Here is a 20,177-nt window from a genome sequence, read left to right on the forward strand (position 1 = left end):
TCACATCTATTCAACAACTACATGAGCCATTTTTCTCAATTACGAAAGAACATATTTTGAGACTAGGATCAACCATTAGCACAGGTTTTCACTCTACTCTGACTATATTCATCCTTTAGACGTTATTAAGGCAGCAGAAATATTAATGTTTACAAACATCAGCATCCAGCATGATAAACTTAGTATTAGTTTGAACTGGTGCTAGGGCCTTCAAATAGCTTTGGACGTACAGAGTTGCACATATTTGATATTCATCACTCATCATTCACAACCATAGAATAGAATATATCAGTGTGGCACACCAACTCCACTGTACCAAAGCAGAACAAGCGTGAAGGAGAAAAGGTGGAATCAAACGCGTGCCGAAGCTTAAAGCTGAGCCAAATCTGGCAGACAGTGGGGCCTTGTGGTCTGGTGGTGCGTTCACGCTTTGCAGCTCAAACTGTACATATTCCTCAAAGATAGAAGTTGTAAAGTGAATCATGACCCACTTGAAGATAAAAGTATCATAAAATGAACAATCAAGTGCTTACCCGATTGCTAATGTTCTGGTTTGGGCATTAATATTCTTCAGAGCATTGCAACACTGTAATGCATTTTAAAAGTTAACTATGAAGTTGCTGGTGCTGCACAATGAAATGCTAAAGGAGGAGATTTATTGAATGATGTAACAACCAGCCTTAAGGCACTGGCACACAAAGAATCTGCTTCAGTTGCAAAGAGTAATGCACTAAACCATTTACCAGATAAAGAAATTATGTTTTCTTTTGATCAGGCACACTTCACTTTTCGGTCTGTATGAATTGGCATGATTCAAGTTTGGACTTGGGCTAAGTAGACTCGATTATTTGTCATCCATGCCTAGTCATAATCCAAGTGACTACAACATAGGAATTAATAAACGTTTAATAATAATGCTCGGAGTCAAACTGATGGCCATTACATTACAAATACAATGCTCTAAGCTCTAAGCTAAGCAAGCCCACGTAACACATAATGTAAGAAAAAAATTAATATATAGAAATCTGGAAAACTACCAAATTTTACCTATTACTTAATCTTAGTTAGCTATCTATTTTAGTTCTGTATTAATTACTTTAATAAATATTATATAACTAACTATATTTATCCATATAGATAGAATGAGTTAGAAAACTTCTAACCATAACTAATAACCTAGAATTATATATATGCATTTTTATTTTCCATATAATTTCTAGATAGATTATAGATATATAGTCCTTCGAATATATAGAAACAAGATGTTTTTGTCTTCTAGCTCACAAATTTTCTCCAACCTCCATATGGAGAGGAACTGTGAAGGCATGTGGTAGTTCGGACGGTTCACCTACAAATTAATGCTGGTCGGCACGAGGGACAGACGATGTCTCCCACTTTTGAATTTTGATTGATAATGTTGAGATGGTTGGGTTTCATTTGGTATTTATTGAAATTCTAATTGAATATACTCAGTCGAGACACCAGAGAAGACAGCCATAATAGAAGCTACATAAAAATGCACTTAAGGCAATGCCATAATCATTAAATAAACATTATATTTCTTCCCAAACTTTGGCTTGCACATGACTAGTACAGGATGTGCTTCAGGACAGGCTCTTCCCATCCTGAATAAATTTGACTATTCTATTTGAAAGGCATAAATATGAGAACCATGATACAAGTGTTACCTCGCACGAGGCTGGAAAACAGAGAGATACTTACAAGAGCATTGATGGGAAAGTTTTACATTCCGACACAAATTAACGGATGCAAATTTTGTAGCCATATCTATTAGTTTTCAAGAATATGATCTGACAGTGAAAAAAGAGACAGGTTCATCTCTAGATGAAAAGCGTGCCTTTAATAATTTGTTGATTTGTTTCCCTATTAAAATATCTAAAAAAATCAATGAACAAGATCCATGTTACACGTGCAAAGATATATAGAAAGCACAAAAAAGAGTCATGTAACAACCAAAATTTTTAATCACTCTGATCATTTTCAAAGCTTGAAGCATTTTTTTAACCATAAAACAATGATATTATGTGATTGAATCAAAGGTTGACTTGCTCTATGTTGTTATTGCCACTACTGATGTTTCTAAGTTGCTGAACTATGGAGATGCTAAGAAGAAGCTAGGTATAGAGTGACAGATATTTGCAATCATCAATAAGTGAGAAACATAAAGGACTAGGAGCAAGTCATCAATTCGATGTCAATGCAATCAACAAACAAGCAGCAGCATCTGGATGGTAACACCAACAAAACAACAATATTACAATCCAAATGTATTTCGAGAACATCAGACAAGTTTTGTACACATCAATATTGCACTAAGAAACTTAAAGTCATTGATTGAACAGGAAGTATTGCCATACATGATATACACCAAAACAGTGTAGAACAATGTACCTTACCAAATTACCTCGCCATGTCCTGCCGCTGCTCGCGCAAGTATCGGAGAAGCGTCTCTGCCTGCGAGATAAAACATCAAACTTGTTTTAGCTTTGGAGGAGTTGGAAGCAGAGGAAGGTTGCGGTGGCGAATGCGTACCTTGAGCTTGGCCCGGGCGGAACCGCACTGCGAAAGGGCTACCAGCGGCGGAATAGCACCTTCCCTGACCAGGAGACCGCGGTTCTGGGTGCTGTCGGCGCAGAGCAGTACAAGGGCATGCACAGCGAATTCTCTCCCCCTTGCTGGCCCGGCCTCGATCGCCTCTACCAGCGCTGGGATGCCGCCGGCCTCTACTATCGCCTCTCGTCCCTCCGGGATCGCAGCCAGGCTACCCAGCACCACCATTGCCTTCTCCGCTGTGCCGCCATCGGGTTCTGCGATCATGCCCACCAGAGGCACCGCGTCGCCCGCCCCTGTACGGAACACAGCTTTTACGAGCGTGTGAACAAGATGGCTATTGTCCTTCTTTCGATACCCACGAGGTAGCAAGCAAACGGTGGGATCGCTCCACATGCTCCTATCATTGCCCGGTTCTCCTGGATCATCGAAATGTTCAGCAACGCGCACGCAGCGTTCTGCTTCGCAGAGGCTGTCCCTGTCCGCAGGGCGTACACCAGCGGCTTGATCGCGCCCGCCGCCGCTATGCGCCTCTTGTTGGCCTCCTCCAGCGAAAGGTTAAGCAGCGCCGTCGCCGCATTCTCTTGCGCTGCCGGATCCGTGCTGCGCAGCAGCGGGACTAGGGCCGAGATCGCCCCCGACGCCCCGATCAGCGACCGGAAATCCGACCGGTGCTTCGCCAGGAGCCGGATCCTCGCCGCAGCCTCCCGCTTCGCCTCCACCGACACCGACCTCAGACGCTCCACGCAAGCGCGCACCACCGGCTCGACGCCCTCCACCGACGCGTACTCTAGGCTCTCCGACGACGTGCTGAGCCCGGATTCCTCGAAACCTTCGACGTTGGATGCCACAACGCTCCGTGGCACCTCAGATATGGAGAAGGAGGCCAGCCTCTGGAGCTCGCCGGAGATGTCGGAGCCAAAGCTGGAGCAGTCAGAGAAGCCCCTGGAGATTTCGAGAAGCTCCTCGTGCTCGGCGCTGGAATTGGCAGAGCGAGAAGGTCCCGCTCCGGAGGAGGCAAGCTCCCGTAGCTTGAAATCGACGAGTGAGTCGGTTAGGTTTTCGGAGACAGCGGCGGAGGATGGGAGGGCGGGCGGTGTTGATGGGAGGTGGGACCGGACGGTGCGCATGGATCGGCCCTGCTGGTAGCGCTGAGCCCTGTCGCACTGGGAGTCGGCGAGGGAGACCATCTCAAAAGGGCGTAACTTCTAGAATGATCAACCAATGGAGGGCGCTGGGCGAAGAAGAAGGGGGATTGGAAGACTGGCTGAAGAACAGAAGAAGGAGACAGGAGCCCATGAGCGAGGTGGAGGGGAACACTACAAATCACGCTGCGGAAGGAAGAGTACGGCGGGCCCACACCTATCTATGTAAATCAGGAGTCAGCCCCACAGTTCAAACTTCCAGGTAGTCGCTGCAGACCCGTTGTTTTGCGTTCGAATTTAATTGCAAATCCGCTTAATTAATTATTTTCGACATTATTTTTTTTATTCAACTAAGAAATTAATTTTATCACCCAAAAAACAAGAGAGAGAAGAGATTGTTTACGTAGACGTTGACCAGCATAGTAAAACAGAGGATACAATTCCAACTTAAGTGACAGTTCTTAAAAATATTTGTAAGAACACCTCTGAGAATGTCATCAACCATTCTCTCAAGCATGACATTAATAGACTAATTTGACTAAGTTAATGAAATCTAACCCCAGGAAACAAATTAATAGTCAAAAGCGAGCTAACACCTCTGAAAATCTAGGAACATATTCCTTTGGTTTGTACTTTTTAGAGAGACAATACAGTATACAAGATGCCTTGGGACTGTTATATTTTTCTTGTGAAGCTGGAGATTAGAACCAGTGATAAACTATAGATATATTTTATTATAAAGGGGAACCTAAGAGTTTTGGCCCAACTTTCAAAGTTCTTGCTGACTAAGCCGGTTAATATTGCAGGACCAACTCTTCCAACATTCTATAAAAACTTGAGAACCCAAAATGATATAGCATATAATGTTCCCAATTAGGTGTTCTCTCACTTGAGGGCTTCTATCTCTCTCGTAGCCTGGGCTTTGTCTCCTTCAAATTGCTCATCTTCTGCAGAAAAAGTTGGGAAAATGACAGCAACAAACAATAGCCAAACCTTGATCAACTAATCCTGATCCGATCCTTACTGCTTGGCAGTAAAGTTGAGTAAATGAGTTTGTCTACTTAAGTATCTGCTTCTTAGTTATCTTTATCGATTTGATGCCAAACAAAAGTTGGAAATGAAAAGAAAGTGCTTTTATTTAGTAAATAAATTGGAGCTCTGGCATACCTTTATCTAACTTGATTTGTTGGAGCAAACGAAGAAGCTTGTTCTGATTTGTGATCAGTATAGTTCTTATTTCAGGAGGCTTCTTTTGATTGACGACAAAAAGCTAAAAAAATTTCAAAGAAAAATTAACTCATAACTAAGAATATGTTATTAACAAAAAAAAAGTTTCTAAAAGAAAAAAAAAAGGATGCAAGGTATACCTTAAATACACGGAATGCTTCTATTTGAATATTCTGACTTGATTCCTATCAGCAGAGATGATTGAAAAATGATTTCTGATAATAGTCTAGGTAAATATAAAATAAGTTTATCATATATAACAATAGCAATGAAATAATACCATTGCTGCTAGTTGCAAAGTAATCACATCATTGTTATTTATCAATAGAAAAAAAAGAATTGTCAACTTAACTATAATAGTAAATCATTAAGCTATATGAATACAGATAAACAAAGATATGCCATTTGGCAAACACATCTTTTTTACGTATATTTGATACATTTAACTTAATTTACACTAGCACTTACTGGTGATTTTCAAACCATATAAAATTTAGCCTTTGTAACAAAGTAAGCATAGAATGCTTATGAATCCTGATTAGGAAAGATTTGAGTAAACGTACCCTTAGGAGATTCATTAGGATCATAAGATTATCCTTTGAACTAACATAACGCACCATAATTGCAGTGTTTGATTGATCGAGTAACATATCACCTAGAAGCTGAGTTAAAAGAGAGTAAAAATAAGGTTCTTGAAGTAACTACTCAAAACTGTATATAAGATATATAACTTCATTAAATTCCAAACACCAAACTGAAAAATGCATCTAGAACATAATTTGGAATATACCTTAACAGATTGTCTTCTTATGATGTAATTGGAGGATGATAAGAGCCTTGTGTTGTATTCTGCAAAAAACTGAAAGAGAACACTTTAAAACAAAAGAAGCAAACACACATTAATTGAATGCCTATGGCCTTAGGGTGACTACAAAGAAAATGCAAACTTCTGCTGACTGAAATTTAAGACGACTCATATTAAAACTAATAATCCGAAACCAAATAACTTAGTTAATATTCAAACCTTTAAAAGGAATCAGTTATTTAAGTTATTCCATAATTAGTTAGTCCTAACTCAATGGCAAAGTGGTTGTTATATTGGCAAAGTTAGGTATTCATAAGCCTGTTGTTCACGTTTCAGTTCTTTTTTTAAAAATAAAAAATAAAAAACAAAAATGAAATAAAGTTCCACTCCCTGCAATATTTTACATTTATTTTCAAAAGAAGTGAATGCCTAGCAACTAGGTAGGTACACTTGTTAAGCTTCACATCAGCCATGGTGCTGCTTGATTAGGATCGCCCTTAAAATTAAAGGCATTAAAGTGATGCCACAGTTTTAGGTGCTCTCTAAGGCACCTTCTCAGAATAATTCCTTTATTTACACCGTAGATGATAAAACAGACCAAATATCAGCTTTGTCCTCTCAGGATCTTGTATCCTTTACCATGAAGGAGAATTGAGAATAATGATGTGTCTGACTCATCAGCAAAAGTTTTTTTTCCCCTAATTTGGGCACCTTAGTTGTGTCCTGATGAAGGACGTCTATAAGTTTTTTGATAAGCATCGTAGTACTAAGACTATATTAACCATTTTAGGCTAGTGATTCAAGCCTAAGGTCTTTACAGATAAAATCAAAATAGATAGTCCAAATCTTGATGAGGTGACCCAAAAGGAAAGGGCTACCTGTAATGTTGCGTGTACAACTGGGTCTAAGATGCCTTCAGTTAAAAACCTTGAGATTTAACCATGTCGCCACCCTTCGGTTAGAGATTTTACATCGAAGTTTAAGCCAAAGGGAGGTTTTGCATTAACAAAGGATTATAAGGCCTAGATGAGTTCACCGTCACTAATTTGGGTTCAAGAATTTTGGATCAGTAGTTCATACTTACCCAAATTGATAGGACAATTTTCTCATTTAGGTTAAATCATTTCATATTAGTTTGGAGTTGATTGAGTTGTTGAACTAAAGCTTGATGAGGTGGAGGTTTATATGGTTGGCTCTTCCAGCACTAGCCATAGTAGCTACATTTATGGTCGAACACCCTCAAGGGGTCCAGCATAATTCAACTAAACCAGACCTTGACCAAATGAATGCATGTATACAATTATTGAAGGCAACAAATACAGAAAAAGTGTTTTTACTTCTCTTAATAGTGCTGTTTCTAGGAAGTAAAAGTAAGATCTTTGCTTATATATCTCATCCCGTTTGTAAGTATAGAGGGGCAACAGCCTCTAGGATTCAGGTGTAGGCACTGCTTTTCTCTGTTTATTTTTCACCTTTTCCATCTAATTTTTATCTAGAATATACAATGATTGTGACACTATATAGAATCTATTGTGCAAAAGTTTTCCAGCTTCATCATGGATCAACAAATAAAATACATGTTAGTTTCAAGTGAAAACCGAATCAAGTTTATGGCTCTCCTAGCTTGTGTGTTTTGCTGTTTGTCACTTATGTTGTTGAGATTGATTTCAATTGCACATAAAATTTTTGGTTTCTTTGCCTTGTTGATGGAAAATTATGTTATGCAGTGTTCTGATTGGTTCAGTTTCAAATACTAGGAAATTAGATGCATCCCATCTTCATGGGAAAGATCAAACAGGTGGTGTCATAGTGATATTTTGTTCCACAGGTATCACAATAACTCACATAGGTGTATCACAGCAATGTGAATGTGAATACTAACAAATAATATCAAAATAGAATTGAGACCTACAATTTATATCTAAAATGATTAAGTTCTACAATTGGCACAGCCAGGTGTTTTTTGGCAAATAAATGTCTTCCAAAACCAACACTAAATTAAACGTATGCAAAAAAATTTAAATTATCAGCTGGTCCTAACTATACCAAAATGAAAGAAGTACTAATCCCAAAGTAAAACACAAAAAGTGAGAATAAATAAAATGTATGCAAAGTATGGTACATGAGTTTGACCATAACAATAATAAAGAAGAGAACATAACCATCTGAATAAAAGCCCCAATCAGCTCTGAACAACTTGGCCCAATGCAACTGATTATCCTAAAATTTACCTACACAAAAGAACTCTTGAGAGAAATATCCTTACCCATTCAAAATTTTTCGAGAGATATTCTGCAACAGTTGATTTGTGCCTTGTCATGAGCTCCTGTATAATAATATCTTTAGTGGTCAGTTTTTTTTCTTGCCTTCTAGAGAAAGAGCGGGAACTCAGAATAGCTTTAGCAGACTCAGATTCCAATACTCCTAAGTAGAAGTTGGAAACTAATTTCTTTGTTTTCTGATTGTTCTGCACTAATTACTAATTCTCAACTCTTATATAATTCCAAATATTTTAAGAATAATAATAGTTTTATATTCTTCATATCTACTATTTTCCATTGTAAATTTCCTATTATTTATAAAGTTAAAAAGGGATCTTAAACCAACTTAAATCCAAACATATGTTTATATTATCCTCATCAAATAATCATTAGGGAAAAGTAATTCTATACCAGTTCATACAAATCTGCTTAATCCATTCTAAAGTTTTGTGGCCCCTACCTGTCTCTTGGTCAACCAACAAACTTAGACCATAAAAGCTCTGTGGTTTGAAAATTTAAATCCTAGCTGGAAATAAAACAAATATATGCTCTTAACTGTTTAAGGGTAATAACTGACCAAAATTGATAAAAATAAACAGATTGTAACAGTTGCTTGACCTTAAAAGTTAAGTAGGCATCTGATGATATGTCAAAATTTGGAATCTCAATATAATCAAAGAACTTCTTCATTTTATCGAACTCTAGAACGTACCTGCCAAAGCAAATCAAGGACAAGTGCAATTGGCAAACAAATGGTTCCAAGTGACAAGCATATTTAATATCATATAAAATGGAAACCAAAATCTTAAAAGCAAGAAACAACACTTATCCAACAAAGTGTGATGTAAAGACAATACATAGTCCATCAAAAGTTCTGTTCATCTTAAACTCTCCACAAATTGAATCTATTGGCTTATATGAAGTTATTTATACATTCCTCCTCATCACTTGTATCAATTTTCATGATTCTGTGCTTAACTGTATTTACTCTGGAATACTAGTTGGGATAGAGTTTTAGCACAAAAGCAACAACATTTAAAAATTCTACCAGCCAGGAGTCAAGACTATTCAAACTTAAATATTAATGGTTTATGTTTGAAGTGGAAGAATTTTAATTGAACAGTGTCTATTTACTTTTGGGACAGTGAAGTCGACACCACAAATTTAAAGAATGCAGGATTGATTTGAGGATAAAATTAGTCAATGAATACAAGTATTTCTAAAAGCAAAAAAGTGAAAGAAAAAAAAAACATCAGAGATTTTTTTTTGCCAAAGGGCTACTACCAGTCAATGTAACACATAAATTGATCATTCATGCAAAAATTCACAGAAATATACTAGTAACTGCAAATTCATATGGATAGAAAACATGCCATCATAAGGGAATTGTAATTGTCGGGACATTAGTTCCTCCATTGTTGTTAGAGCTAACCACACTATTTTGATGGTTTGACAATGTGGTTTAAGTTAGGTTTTTACATTTGATCTAGCACCATTGAAATGCTGCAATTATAAGTACAAGATATAGATACTTTTAGTAACTTTTTCTTTCAATATTTGGTGCTCCATTTGGTGCATCTCCTCTATCCCTCCCTTCTCTTTTTAGTGTTTCATCTTCTCTTCGTGATTAACAAATGACAAAATTGAAAGATGAGTGATGGAAAATGATTTTTCGTCTTGGTAGATATTCTTTATTCGTGTTGCTTCTCTTGGCATTCCCTCTTCTTTTAGTATTTATTTCCTCCCCATGACGGGTGAAAAGAATTGAAGGATACCTTCTTAAGTTAATTGCAGACTCTATTAGTCTAGATAAACTATGACTTGATTGGCACTATAGAAACCCCAAAAGCATAGGCGTCACAATAACATTTACCTAGGTATCAATTGATGATCAGTATGCTGCATTGTGACCATGTTAACCTATACCGGTAGCATAAAATAATAAATAGAATTTCAGAAAAAGAGAGATACTGATAACACAACATAACCACCTATCACTAAAAAATACTTTCTATGTAAATGAGGATCATTCAAGTCGTCATTTGCTTTTCTATCTTAGATTGACACCGTCTGAAAATGCATTACATTTTCATTCATAGCCAACACTCTAGGGAACAACAATTCAGATTAAAATATTTTGAGTGCTAAAAGAAAAACAAAGACTATACATTACCTTGCTATACTCTGGTGCCGAATACATTCTCTGAGCATTAGTCCATAATGTAAAGCCATATTTATGTCTTCATACCTTTATGCACAATATGAGAGATATATTAAAAAAATCATAACATAGATCTTAGTTGGAGTACATATAGATGTATTTTTAAATTAGTAGAACAAGGAGACGAATCCTAAATCTGAAATAGATAGGCATCACAACAAAATAAAAAGGAAGGTTGAAAGATATGTTGGGATGTATACTATAAGTCTAGCTTTTGTATGAACATCTGTTTTGAAATGTTTTGAAATGAGAATCACTTTGGTCAAATGTTTGCATTTTATATTTATATATATATTAATGCAGTTGTCCATTTAATTTATATTATAGATAACATGGTGTGTGGTGCCACACAGAATATCATGTTATCGGTTCCTTATAAATTATAAATAGTAGCTCACAACCAAGATGGATTGGGGCAAACCATTGGAACGATTGTAGTGTAATTTGGTATTAGTCTGTCTTGACTATAAAATTACACTAGTACACTATGTGTGTATTGAGCAGGACTGTTTGAGGTTGTTCGATTTATACTGACTACATAAAAGAACGACATGATTATGGCTCTTAATCCATATATAATAACAAGCACGATACTTAATATTTATTTCTTTAACTTATCATGAGTGAGATTTATTCGTCGTAAATCAATAGGTTGAGTTGGAGATAGTATTATTTATATGGTGTGTTGTTGATTATAGAAGGAAATTGTGTCCTAATTATTTAGGTTGATGATGTCCTGAGAGGAGTTTAAGGATTATCATAAACCCGCAGTGGACTTTCGACATGATAATAAAGTTGAGTGGCTTACTCTGGAATCGATGTTAATTAATTGTGTTGCAAACATATCTGTTAGTCAAAACACACGGGAAAGATCATGAGTTTATAAGAAAAGATATCTCCATTGGTATGGCCTGGATAGAGCCCAAGAGAAAAACCATGAGGGCTTGGGCCCAAGTGAACAATATCATGTCATTGTGAAGATATCTAAATTCTTTTCGATCCTACTCTGCATCGGAGCCGGAGCCGTAAGGTTTAACCTTAAGATGGTTTGATTGCACAGCTGGTTGAGAACCGAGCGAAGTGGAGACCTTGTGTTCGAACAGAGGACTACGGTGGGAAGTCCTAGTTGCGGCTAAGCGAGGAAGTCTAGTAGGTCGGGTGGGAGGGGCAGACGGAAGACCTGGTGGGTCGAGGATCGGACGTGGAAAGTGGTCCTTTGTTTGAGGGGATTGTTGGGGTTGAAGGTTGAAACGTAGTCCATATGAAAACACGGAAAGATCATGGGTTTATAAGAAAGATATCTCGTTGGCATGAGCCTTTCAAGACAGGCCATGAGCGAAAGTGATGTCATTTGATGATCCTATTCCTGTCAAGAACTTTCGATTAATTAACCACGATATCTTAAACACGGGAAGATTACACTTACTTATATAGTAGAGCCCATATTGTAATATGGGATTGATTTCAAGTTGATAATAACCCTTTAGTGGTATGGGTTATTATTGATCGGACTGAGTGTTGTGAGAGAGCCAGCCAATTTCTCTCCCTGTCCGTAGCCTCTATATAAAGCCTCGCGTCCACCCATCTTTAACTTGGTTTAGTTTAGTTTAACTTGGTTTAGTTTAACTTAACTTGGTTGGTTTAACTTAACTTGGTTTGGTTTAAACTGTTTGGTTAACATGGTTATGAAGAGATTTTGAAAATGCAAGGTTTAAAGAGAGATGAATCATTTTTCTTTCTTTTACTTAGCCTATAAAAGGAATAGGTGGTGGCTCTAAAACCTAATTTTCTAATTCTTATGATCCTCTTCTCTTGGCCGCAGCCTCCTTCCGCAACAGCTCTATCACTCACGCCATCTGGACAACGAATGTTTCCAGGCCATTAAAAGCGATATAAATGTTAAATAAAGAAGGCTCGATACGTCGGCATGGTAAACTTACCCACTGTGGCTCAGACGTTCGAACGTGGTGCCTCAACACAGTCTCGACGTGCCAGCCACCCAAGTAGCGCCACTGATATATCGTCCTGTCGCGTGCTCGCAAGGTGGCCTCTCGGCTTGATATGATACAGTAAACAGACTGCTATCGAGCCAGAGCAGTATCGGATCGTAAGTCGACTGCTTAATCGTGAGACTGATCGCTAGGATGGGGTGAGCATCCGATTGGGAAGAGACTGACCGCCGAGATGCCACAGAGTAATGCTCCAGGGTACACGCCGGACCAAGAACGCCTCAACACGCGGCGATGCGCATGACGGAGGACTCGGCGCCGGCCCTGGGCCGACAACGAGAGGTCGTTCAGCCGACGTCTCACTGAACTCGTGGAGAGAGCGGAGTCCATCCTTCGGACTGCAGCTTTCCCTCCCAAAGCGTTGCGCGGCCTCCCTTAGGGAAGGGCTCACTCGCAGCCTCAATGCGCTCGAGTGACCACTATACGTCTGTTCAGATAGCGAGCCACTCGAAAGGACTTCGATAGTGGCCTGAAAATGGCGGCTGCGATGTCTCATTTGCCGCGGATCTCGACATCAGATCTGCAAGAAAGATCTCAGTTGTAGCTCGGCGCAGCGCCATAGTCTTGATATAAAACTGAGCCAAGAGCTTGAGTCAAGCAGAGGGGGTCCCGCCTCGGCTGATTCCGGTGGAGCGTTGGGTCGCTACAGCCAAGCATAGGTAGCCTTGGCTCAGGTCGTAGCAGTAAAAGGTAAGCGCTAGCATGGAAAGGAGCCTGCATAGTATACGGTATTGTATCCAGGAACTCGTCGAAGAAGAAGATAGTTCCGGCGAGTTAGCGAAGGGCAGGCAAGCCATAGAGAGCCCTGAAGATGGAAGAGGTATTGTCTACGAGCGAGCGCTCGCCTACTCAGCTAAACTACCTATCGATGTGTATCTCATCTTATCTTACATGACTCATACGTTGGGTGATTATGGTCGGCAGGCGTAAGGGTGAAAGGGTGGATCGTCGCAGCCATGTGAAACGGAACCCAAAGTCAGTTGGAGACGAGGTGAAAGTGAATCGGGTATTAAGGCGAGGGAGTTGGTGTAAGTCAAAGGTGGCGATCACCACTCCGCACAGCATGTGGGACATATCAGGTGCAGGCAGGGAGTTCAGATCAAGAGCTGTAGTCGATCTTCGCCGGAGACGATTGGGCAAAGCGAAATCGGGAGAGATGCAGAGCCACTAACAAACAGTGCGGAGGAGAACTTATACGAGCCTTATATCTTGAACCAAATCAGAGCGGAGAGATCATGAAGAGAGGATCTGGAAGTGGAAGACGGAATGGATCACAGGCCGCCTTCACCTGTCTGTCGGGAAGGGAACAAGTGCGAAGAGCGTCATTGAACAAGGTCTGCAAGAAGCTCACGGCTTTTATGGGGATCAGCTCATTCTTGCAGAACTTCAGCTGAGCATCCGATGTTTAACCATGAGCCGCGCAATACCCCGAATCGGATCCCGACGACGGCGACGATGGCGTAAGGCGACAGCCGTGACAGCACGCCGCCACGTAGCCCGAGGGCATAACGCACTCTCAAGAGGCGGTTTACCCGGTTCCTGCGTTTGACACAGAGTTACGTCTGCTGCATCACACCTGTACCGTCAACGGGCCACTGCAAACCTTCGGCGACCCCATGGTGGTGAAGGTACACTGGGAAGGCCGGATGTGGGAGGGGGAGAGTGAAAGCCCTCCTTAACATAAATCGGATATGGGCGGACTAAACTCAGTGTAGCTGAAAGCTCCACTTAGCGCGGACTTAGCGTAGGGGTGGTAGGGTAAGGATGATCGGTGGAAGGGTGTCATGGTCGATGGTCGATGGTGTCATCACGTTGGTGGACGCACAGACGAGGAGCGCCGTTGTCGGCCAGATCAGCAGTGAAACCCTGTCAGCAGAGCGCTGCCTGAAGACGGCGCAGTGTGACTCTGTGATGACGAGCCCATCTCAGATAGTCGAGGGCCTGGGCGGAGTCGGTATCACCATAGTTTACGGGCAGGACGGAGCTTCAAGTATTCAATTCTCCATCAGAAATCATGGCGGATAAGGATTCGCGAGCAGCACGATCGAGTGCTTCCGAGCCTACCCGCCCTTGGAGTCAAAACGAACAGCCTTGAGTAGCTGGCCAGCAAGGGACAAAAGGACAGCTGTGTAACATCATCTTCGAGACACTTGCCTCTTGCATCGTACGGATGCCGTATCGCATCACGCAGAAGTTTCCACCGTCAGCATCAGGATATTCGGATCACGGGAATGGCGTGAATGCCGCGCCGACACAACCCTAATAGGGTATGTTCGGAAGGCGCATCGCGAAGCGTGCTATTGCCATGCTGGTCCCTATATATAGGGACCATCACACCTGAGGTATTCACGATTCTCATCAGTAGCGCAATTGCCTCTCCTTCTCCTTTCACACTTAAGTTTCGTGGAGGTCGTCACAGAAACCCCTCTCTTTCGGCTGAGAGAGGCTGCTGAGATCCACATCACCCGTCGAAGATAGCGGAGAGTGCCACGTCCCCAGTGTCCATCGACTCAGCGCTAGGACAGGATCATTGGGAAATGCCAAAATCAAGCTCCTTTTTTTGTCAAATGCATAAATCAAGCTCCTTCCACTTTTCTAGGCCAAAATACCCTCAACTATTTCACCAAACAGAATTTAAAGTTTTGGTGAAATAGCTTGACTGAAAAATAAATTGAAAAGAAACATATTAAAAAAAAGGCAAATGTCCATCTAATATTACAGGTAAACATGTTTTTCTAATTTTAAAACTGAAAAATTAATTATTCCATCAAGCTATTTGGTGAAAATGGTTGATGGGTAGAAATTGGTGAAAATTAAATTATTTTTTCTTCAAAACGAATACCAATTAAATTAAATAGGAGATGTTTTTAAAATGAATTCTATTAAGTTGCTTCACCTACAGTTTAATAATCAAGTTGTTTGATGAAACAACTTGATGACTGAAATACTTTGATTATTTTTTAATCAAAAGGAGGCAAATTCACATTTAATTTTATTACTAAATGTTTCAAGTTGTTTGGTAATTCATTCCCTTAGGGAATAAGTTCCTCCCACCTAGGAGGCCGCTCGGTACTGTGATTTACTACCCTTCCACAAGCCTTGGGGCGGGCCATGGAGGGGTGCCTGGGGTGAGCGTTATCACCTTTTGCAACACATGGAAACATATGATTCAAAATATATTATAGATTACATATACTTGTATATACATACCATATCAGAATAATATCCCTCATTTTCACAAAGATAATTGATATGGTGAAGACAACCAACACCACATGGCATGGTCAAGTCAAAGGTCAAGTTGAGCTGGAAGTCAAAGTCAAGATGAACTTGGGTCAAGTCAAATCAGCTTGGATCAAGACATATCGAGCTCAGGTCGAGTTAAACCTAGCTCAGAGCCGTTTAGACTAAGTCCCGGTCAAATTAAACCAAGCTTCAACCAAATCAGCTCTAAAAGAAGACCTCAAGTCAATTAAGCCCGAGTAACATCTGAATGTCATTGGCCCAAATTAGGACCTAACTCGCCTGTTATTGAAGCACCGATCACCAAGGGATGCAACCGTTAAAGCACTAGTCAGATAGAGAGACGTCTCTCAGTAACGAAAAAAAGAGGTCCGCCCTTTGGGAAATAGGGTCACCCTTTCACTTTCTATTTAAAGGTAACTAGTTATTTACAACATCAAGGAAAGCAATCTAATAACTTTCTACTTTCTTTACTTTTCTCCACCTTTTCTCATGAGCGTCGGAGTGCCCAAGTCGAGTCATCTGCCCTCTTAACGTTCTTCTCGAGTCTTTTCAGATCCTCACCCGAAAGATCTCCTGATTACTCGGTCTATTGAAGCCCGACCCGAAGGCAGTCAGTCTATTGAAGTCCGACTTGATTAAAGTCCGACCTGATAGAAGATTGAATTGAAGATAGCCTACTCTACTTAATTTGTATCCTGGTCAAAATTACTCGATCATGGTTACTTTGACCAAGTCATCCCATTCCTTGATCTCAGACTGGATCAATAATGATTCTAGACTTTTCACACTTCTCAAGAAACTCAACTAATGCATTTACTTTTTTTTTTTTTGAAAAATCAGAACTAAATACTTAAATTACTCTCCATCCTTATTTGTACCTCTCTCATCTTAAACAATTGAAGAGCCACCATAGAGAAATGACCAGACATGTGTTGGGAACATGGGAGATTATCTTTATTTATAAGAGAGTAAAAATGAAAGATAAGAATTTTAATTACGAATGACAAATAAGAGGAAACTACTATTTCTCCTTAACCAACTCTTTTTTGTGAAAGAGAGAGAGAGAGTACTGCCTAAGTTGAAAAAAAAATGACAACTATATGAGAAGACATTAAGGTAAGTGGTAAGAAATTTAGAGATGATTTTGGATTCTCAACTTAGGAAACCTGCAATGCAAATTTCTCAAGGTTAGGAGAGACTAATGGAGATTAAAAAGTTTGTAGAGAGGACAGCATTATTCTTAAGGAATGTATTTTATATTAGGGAAGTGCCTCATGTGAGAGTGGGGTTACACTTGGGTTGCAGTCTTTTTTTACGTAGTGGCCATCATCTTATCCATTTTTTTTTACCTTTGCTCTCCTGATCATATTATATAAATTTGAATGCTCTTCATGAGAGGTAAACTTATGCCAAACATTCTTGTCCATTCTTTACGTTTATGTTTGCAATCTTGTGGTGTTGGAGGAGACAACTCTTGACTACACGAGGTGTTTGATATATTGCTTCTACTACAAAAGACAAAGATACAACTTGAAATAGAGGTAATTTTGCATTCTACCTGCATAAATTTTGACATATAGAGGATATTTAAGGTGGCATATTCAAGTATCAACTTTATTGAGATTGAAGTTGACAAAATACCATTAACAGAATTTTTAGAGTCTTTTATGATCATCATGTGCTCCTTAGGCTATAAAGTGTTTTACAATACTGTGGCTTGACTCACTATATTTTATGGATTAATTTAGTATTGTAGAAAGGATAAAACTCATAAAATGAAAGATATTAATATCCAAGAGCAATTAGGTGTCACTTCAATTTTCAATTTATGATAAAATAAGACAAAATAAGTTAACTTAAAGAGATGAATTGATTCGAAAGATTTAGAGTAAAGGGAGATCAATTAAAGTTTTAATTGATGTAATAAAAAATAATTTAGTTGGTTTAAATATTAATCTTTTTATAGAATTGCATGCAGTTAAAGGAGAAATAAGATCAATGTAGTTGACCATAAATAGTTAGGGAAACTTTATTTAATTTATAGTGAAATAAGTTGAGAAGAAGTTGTCAATAATAGATTACCCAAAGAAATAGGTAAAAGAAATTTCCATCCAAGATTTAATTGCTAGTCCATTCTCATCCGGGGTAAAGTCCATCTTGTTGTGATAGAAATGAATAAAAACATATAAGCATTAACTAATGTAACACAGATTCCAATTGTCATTCCAGAGACTCCAGATATTTTTTTTTATTCTGAAAAGTTCAGGAACAAATATATATGGAATAGATACGCTACAACTTATAACTCAGATCCAAACAGTAAAAACAGGGTTAAGGGGAAGAAACAGACACAAATGGCAGAAACCTTCCTATAATTCTACAATACATAACTGACATCTATGAGATAGATCAGTTATACATGAAACTTTAAATAGGAAACTCACCCAGAAATTAAGAGGTCCAAGAGATCTTTGTTAGCTTCCAAATAATCAGATGCAATTAATCTTGACTGGACCTGCTGCCTTTGCAAATTAGCTACAATTTGGGTAGCATCATTGCGAGCCTGCAAACTCACACAAGATCAGACTTCAAAACCAAGTTATATGCATGTATACATATATTTAGGACTTTTTAATCACAGCATGTAACAATAAAACAGATCTGTGAAAAAACATTGTAAAATGTTCTTCAAGATTAATCATGCACTTTTAAATCTTACTAAAATATCATAGATTAAGATACTTACTTCTAGGCTTAACTTTGGAAGACAAACAATTAGCAGGCGTAGGGTGTTTTCCCTAAAGAATTCCTGAGTTACTTGTGCGCAACCTTCAGCAGTTGGCTCTGAATCCCTGTTGCCATAAAGCACAATTTTCACCTCCCTGATGCTGCTAGATAGTTCTGTCATCTGCATAAGAAGAGATGATAGTTTGATGGACTATCAATATCTAAAAATTAGCTCGCTGAATGATACTGAAGATCTGAGTTGAACAAAGATACACTTTTCAACAACCAAATCTAAACAAGAGAAGACGATGCTCAGTTTGGCATAAAAGTTGGATTCAGATATTGTGGCTGGAAAGAAAATGAAGGTAGTTTCATAAAAAGTTTTCAATTGTAAACTCAAATACTCTTAAGCGGTATCACTTATTTGCTTGGAAATTGAAGTGGCCAAGTAAATCTACTGTATTTTCAGTAAAAAAATTGGATACAGACAAGAAGATCCTTGTTTATGGCTTAGTAGACATCAAATAAAGATTCGGCTTCCAACCGCATCTGAATTTGTCAATGGCCAGCCTTCATTCCCCTGAAACGCAAAATATTTTTGATTGCGCATATATTGCTCTCTCCAACCAATGAAGATGACACTCCATGTAAAACGCGATAAAAATATTATTACTTTTGATCTTTCTCATTGATAGTAATCGTATTCTGCTCTTCGATACGGAAAACAGAGGATTATATTCATCACTGCCTCCGCATAGTGAAAGAATTCACACACAAGGAAAATGACAAAACGAAGAGCATAGAACCGAAGTCGATCATGGAGCCAGATTTCAAAACCCGATCTCACCGTTGCGCAAAATGCCGATTAATACCAATCCTTGGCACAGATATAAAGACACACACACACAAAAACACGATCCGAATCCAAAGATCGATGAACACAAAAAAATGAGAGGGCATTGACTAATCCCACCTTCTCCTCCCGTTTGGCATCCCGCAAGTCTCCGTCGCGGTCGATGTATCTCAGGAGCTCCCGCGTCAGGCGTACGAGGTCGGAGGGGCTCCGAGGCTTGGTCTTGATCAGGTCTTTCACGCTCTCCTCCGGCGGAATCCACTGCTTGCGGCGGTTCCGGGGCCGCCACAAGATGGCGAGGCACCCCCCGCCGAGGGTGCCGCCGCCGCGACGTCCAGATTGAGAACTCGTGGGTGCTCGATGGAAGGACAGAGGGAGAGGGTGTAGACTTCGATTGACAGCGGCGACTCCTCCTCCTCCTCCTCCTCCTCTGCACTGGACAACAGCAACCACGACGACCACCCACAAACCACAAATAGCAACGCCCACATTAACGAAGACTCCACGTACTCTTCCCGACGGTTCTTCCTAAGTTCATTTGTTTTAACTTGAGGCTTAATCTATAAACAAATGGCAGAATTTTAAAATCACACCTATATTTTGCCTTTCCCAAATCAAAGCCTCAATTTTGGAAACTTCTAAAATGCACACCTTCTCAGACTTTCTTTCCTTACATATTCAAACTTAACAAGTTTATTTATTGAAAACCCTGAATTTTACTGAAACAGCCTAATCAGGTTTCGGTATTATCCAAAATCCAACTTTTATAATATTGAGGCTCTCCGAAAAAGATATCCTATTCCGAAAATGCCTCTCCTTTTTTTTAAGGTCTCCCAGTCAATTTTACGCAAAACTAATTAATGAAGTCAGTCATTTTAAACCAAATCTAATATACTCTTAAATTTTTTTGTATTTATGGCCTAAATATAAATTTAATAAGTAAATTAATTTGAGAGTACATTTTTTTTATTTTTACTCTATCAATTAAAGAATTAATTACTCTCAATTTATGCTATTGAATTTAGATTTGAGGACATAAATATATTAAAAAGATTTTTAGAAGAACATTAATTTTAATTTGAAGTGATTCAGAGTTTTATGATATATCGATC

At 39.2% G+C, this 20,177-nt stretch overlaps 1 protein-coding gene and 1 pseudogene across 6 annotated transcripts; both read right to left on the minus strand.

Moving 5' to 3' along the window:
• Positions 1–218: 218 nt before the first annotated feature.
• Positions 219–3,882, minus strand: LOC122034247 (annotated as a pseudogene).
• On the minus strand, positions 3,804–19,581 carry LOC122034248 (putative MO25-like protein At5g47540). 6 transcript variants are annotated; one of them, XM_042593413.1, is made up of 12 exons: positions 19,186–19,317; positions 18,757–18,792; positions 18,232–18,393; positions 17,930–18,048; positions 10,183–10,257; positions 8,628–8,721; positions 8,015–8,074; positions 5,734–5,802; positions 5,507–5,605; positions 5,084–5,128; positions 4,884–4,986; positions 3,804–3,937 (listed from the first exon to the last, which is right to left on the minus strand). In XM_042593413.1, the coding sequence occupies exons 3-12, from the start codon at positions 18,391–18,393 to the stop codon at positions 3,891–3,893; spliced, it is 873 nt and encodes a 290-aa protein (XP_042449347.1). In that variant the 5' UTR covers positions 18,757–18,792; positions 19,186–19,317; the 3' UTR covers positions 3,804–3,890. The 6 variants fall into 6 exon arrangements, 5 of the variants coding, with proteins under 5 accessions (XP_042449347.1, XP_042449348.1, XP_042449346.1 ...); XM_042593414.1 differs by lacking the exon at positions 3,804–3,937 and adding an exon at positions 4,029–4,663 and having other exon boundaries at positions 19,186–19,581; XM_042593412.1 differs by lacking the exon at positions 3,804–3,937 and adding an exon at positions 4,029–4,663 and having other exon boundaries at positions 18,702–18,792; positions 19,186–19,323.
• Between the last annotated feature and the right edge of the window lie 596 nt (positions 19,582–20,177).

This window comes from Zingiber officinale, chromosome 11B (genome assembly GCF_018446385.1).
Source record: "Zingiber officinale cultivar Zhangliang chromosome 11B, Zo_v1.1, whole genome shotgun sequence".
Taxonomy (NCBI): Eukaryota; Viridiplantae; Streptophyta; class Magnoliopsida; order Zingiberales; family Zingiberaceae; genus Zingiber; species Zingiber officinale.

What these genes read in the sequence shown, in the direction of transcription:
- LOC122034248 (XM_042593414.1), bottom strand. Translation starts at nt 18,393, where the DNA reads ATGACAGAACTATCTAGCAGCATCAGGGAGGTGAAAATTGTGCTTTAT. An exon ending in TTGGACCTCTTAATTTCTGG is followed by an intron (nt 10,258 to 17,929) that starts GTGAGTTTCCTA and finishes TTGTGCATAAAG; the next exon opens with GTATGAAGACATAAATATGG. An exon ending in CGGCACCAGAGTATAGCAAG is followed by an intron (nt 8,722 to 10,182) that starts GTAATGTATAGT and finishes TTGCTTTGGCAG; the next exon opens with GTACGTTCTAGAGTTCGATA.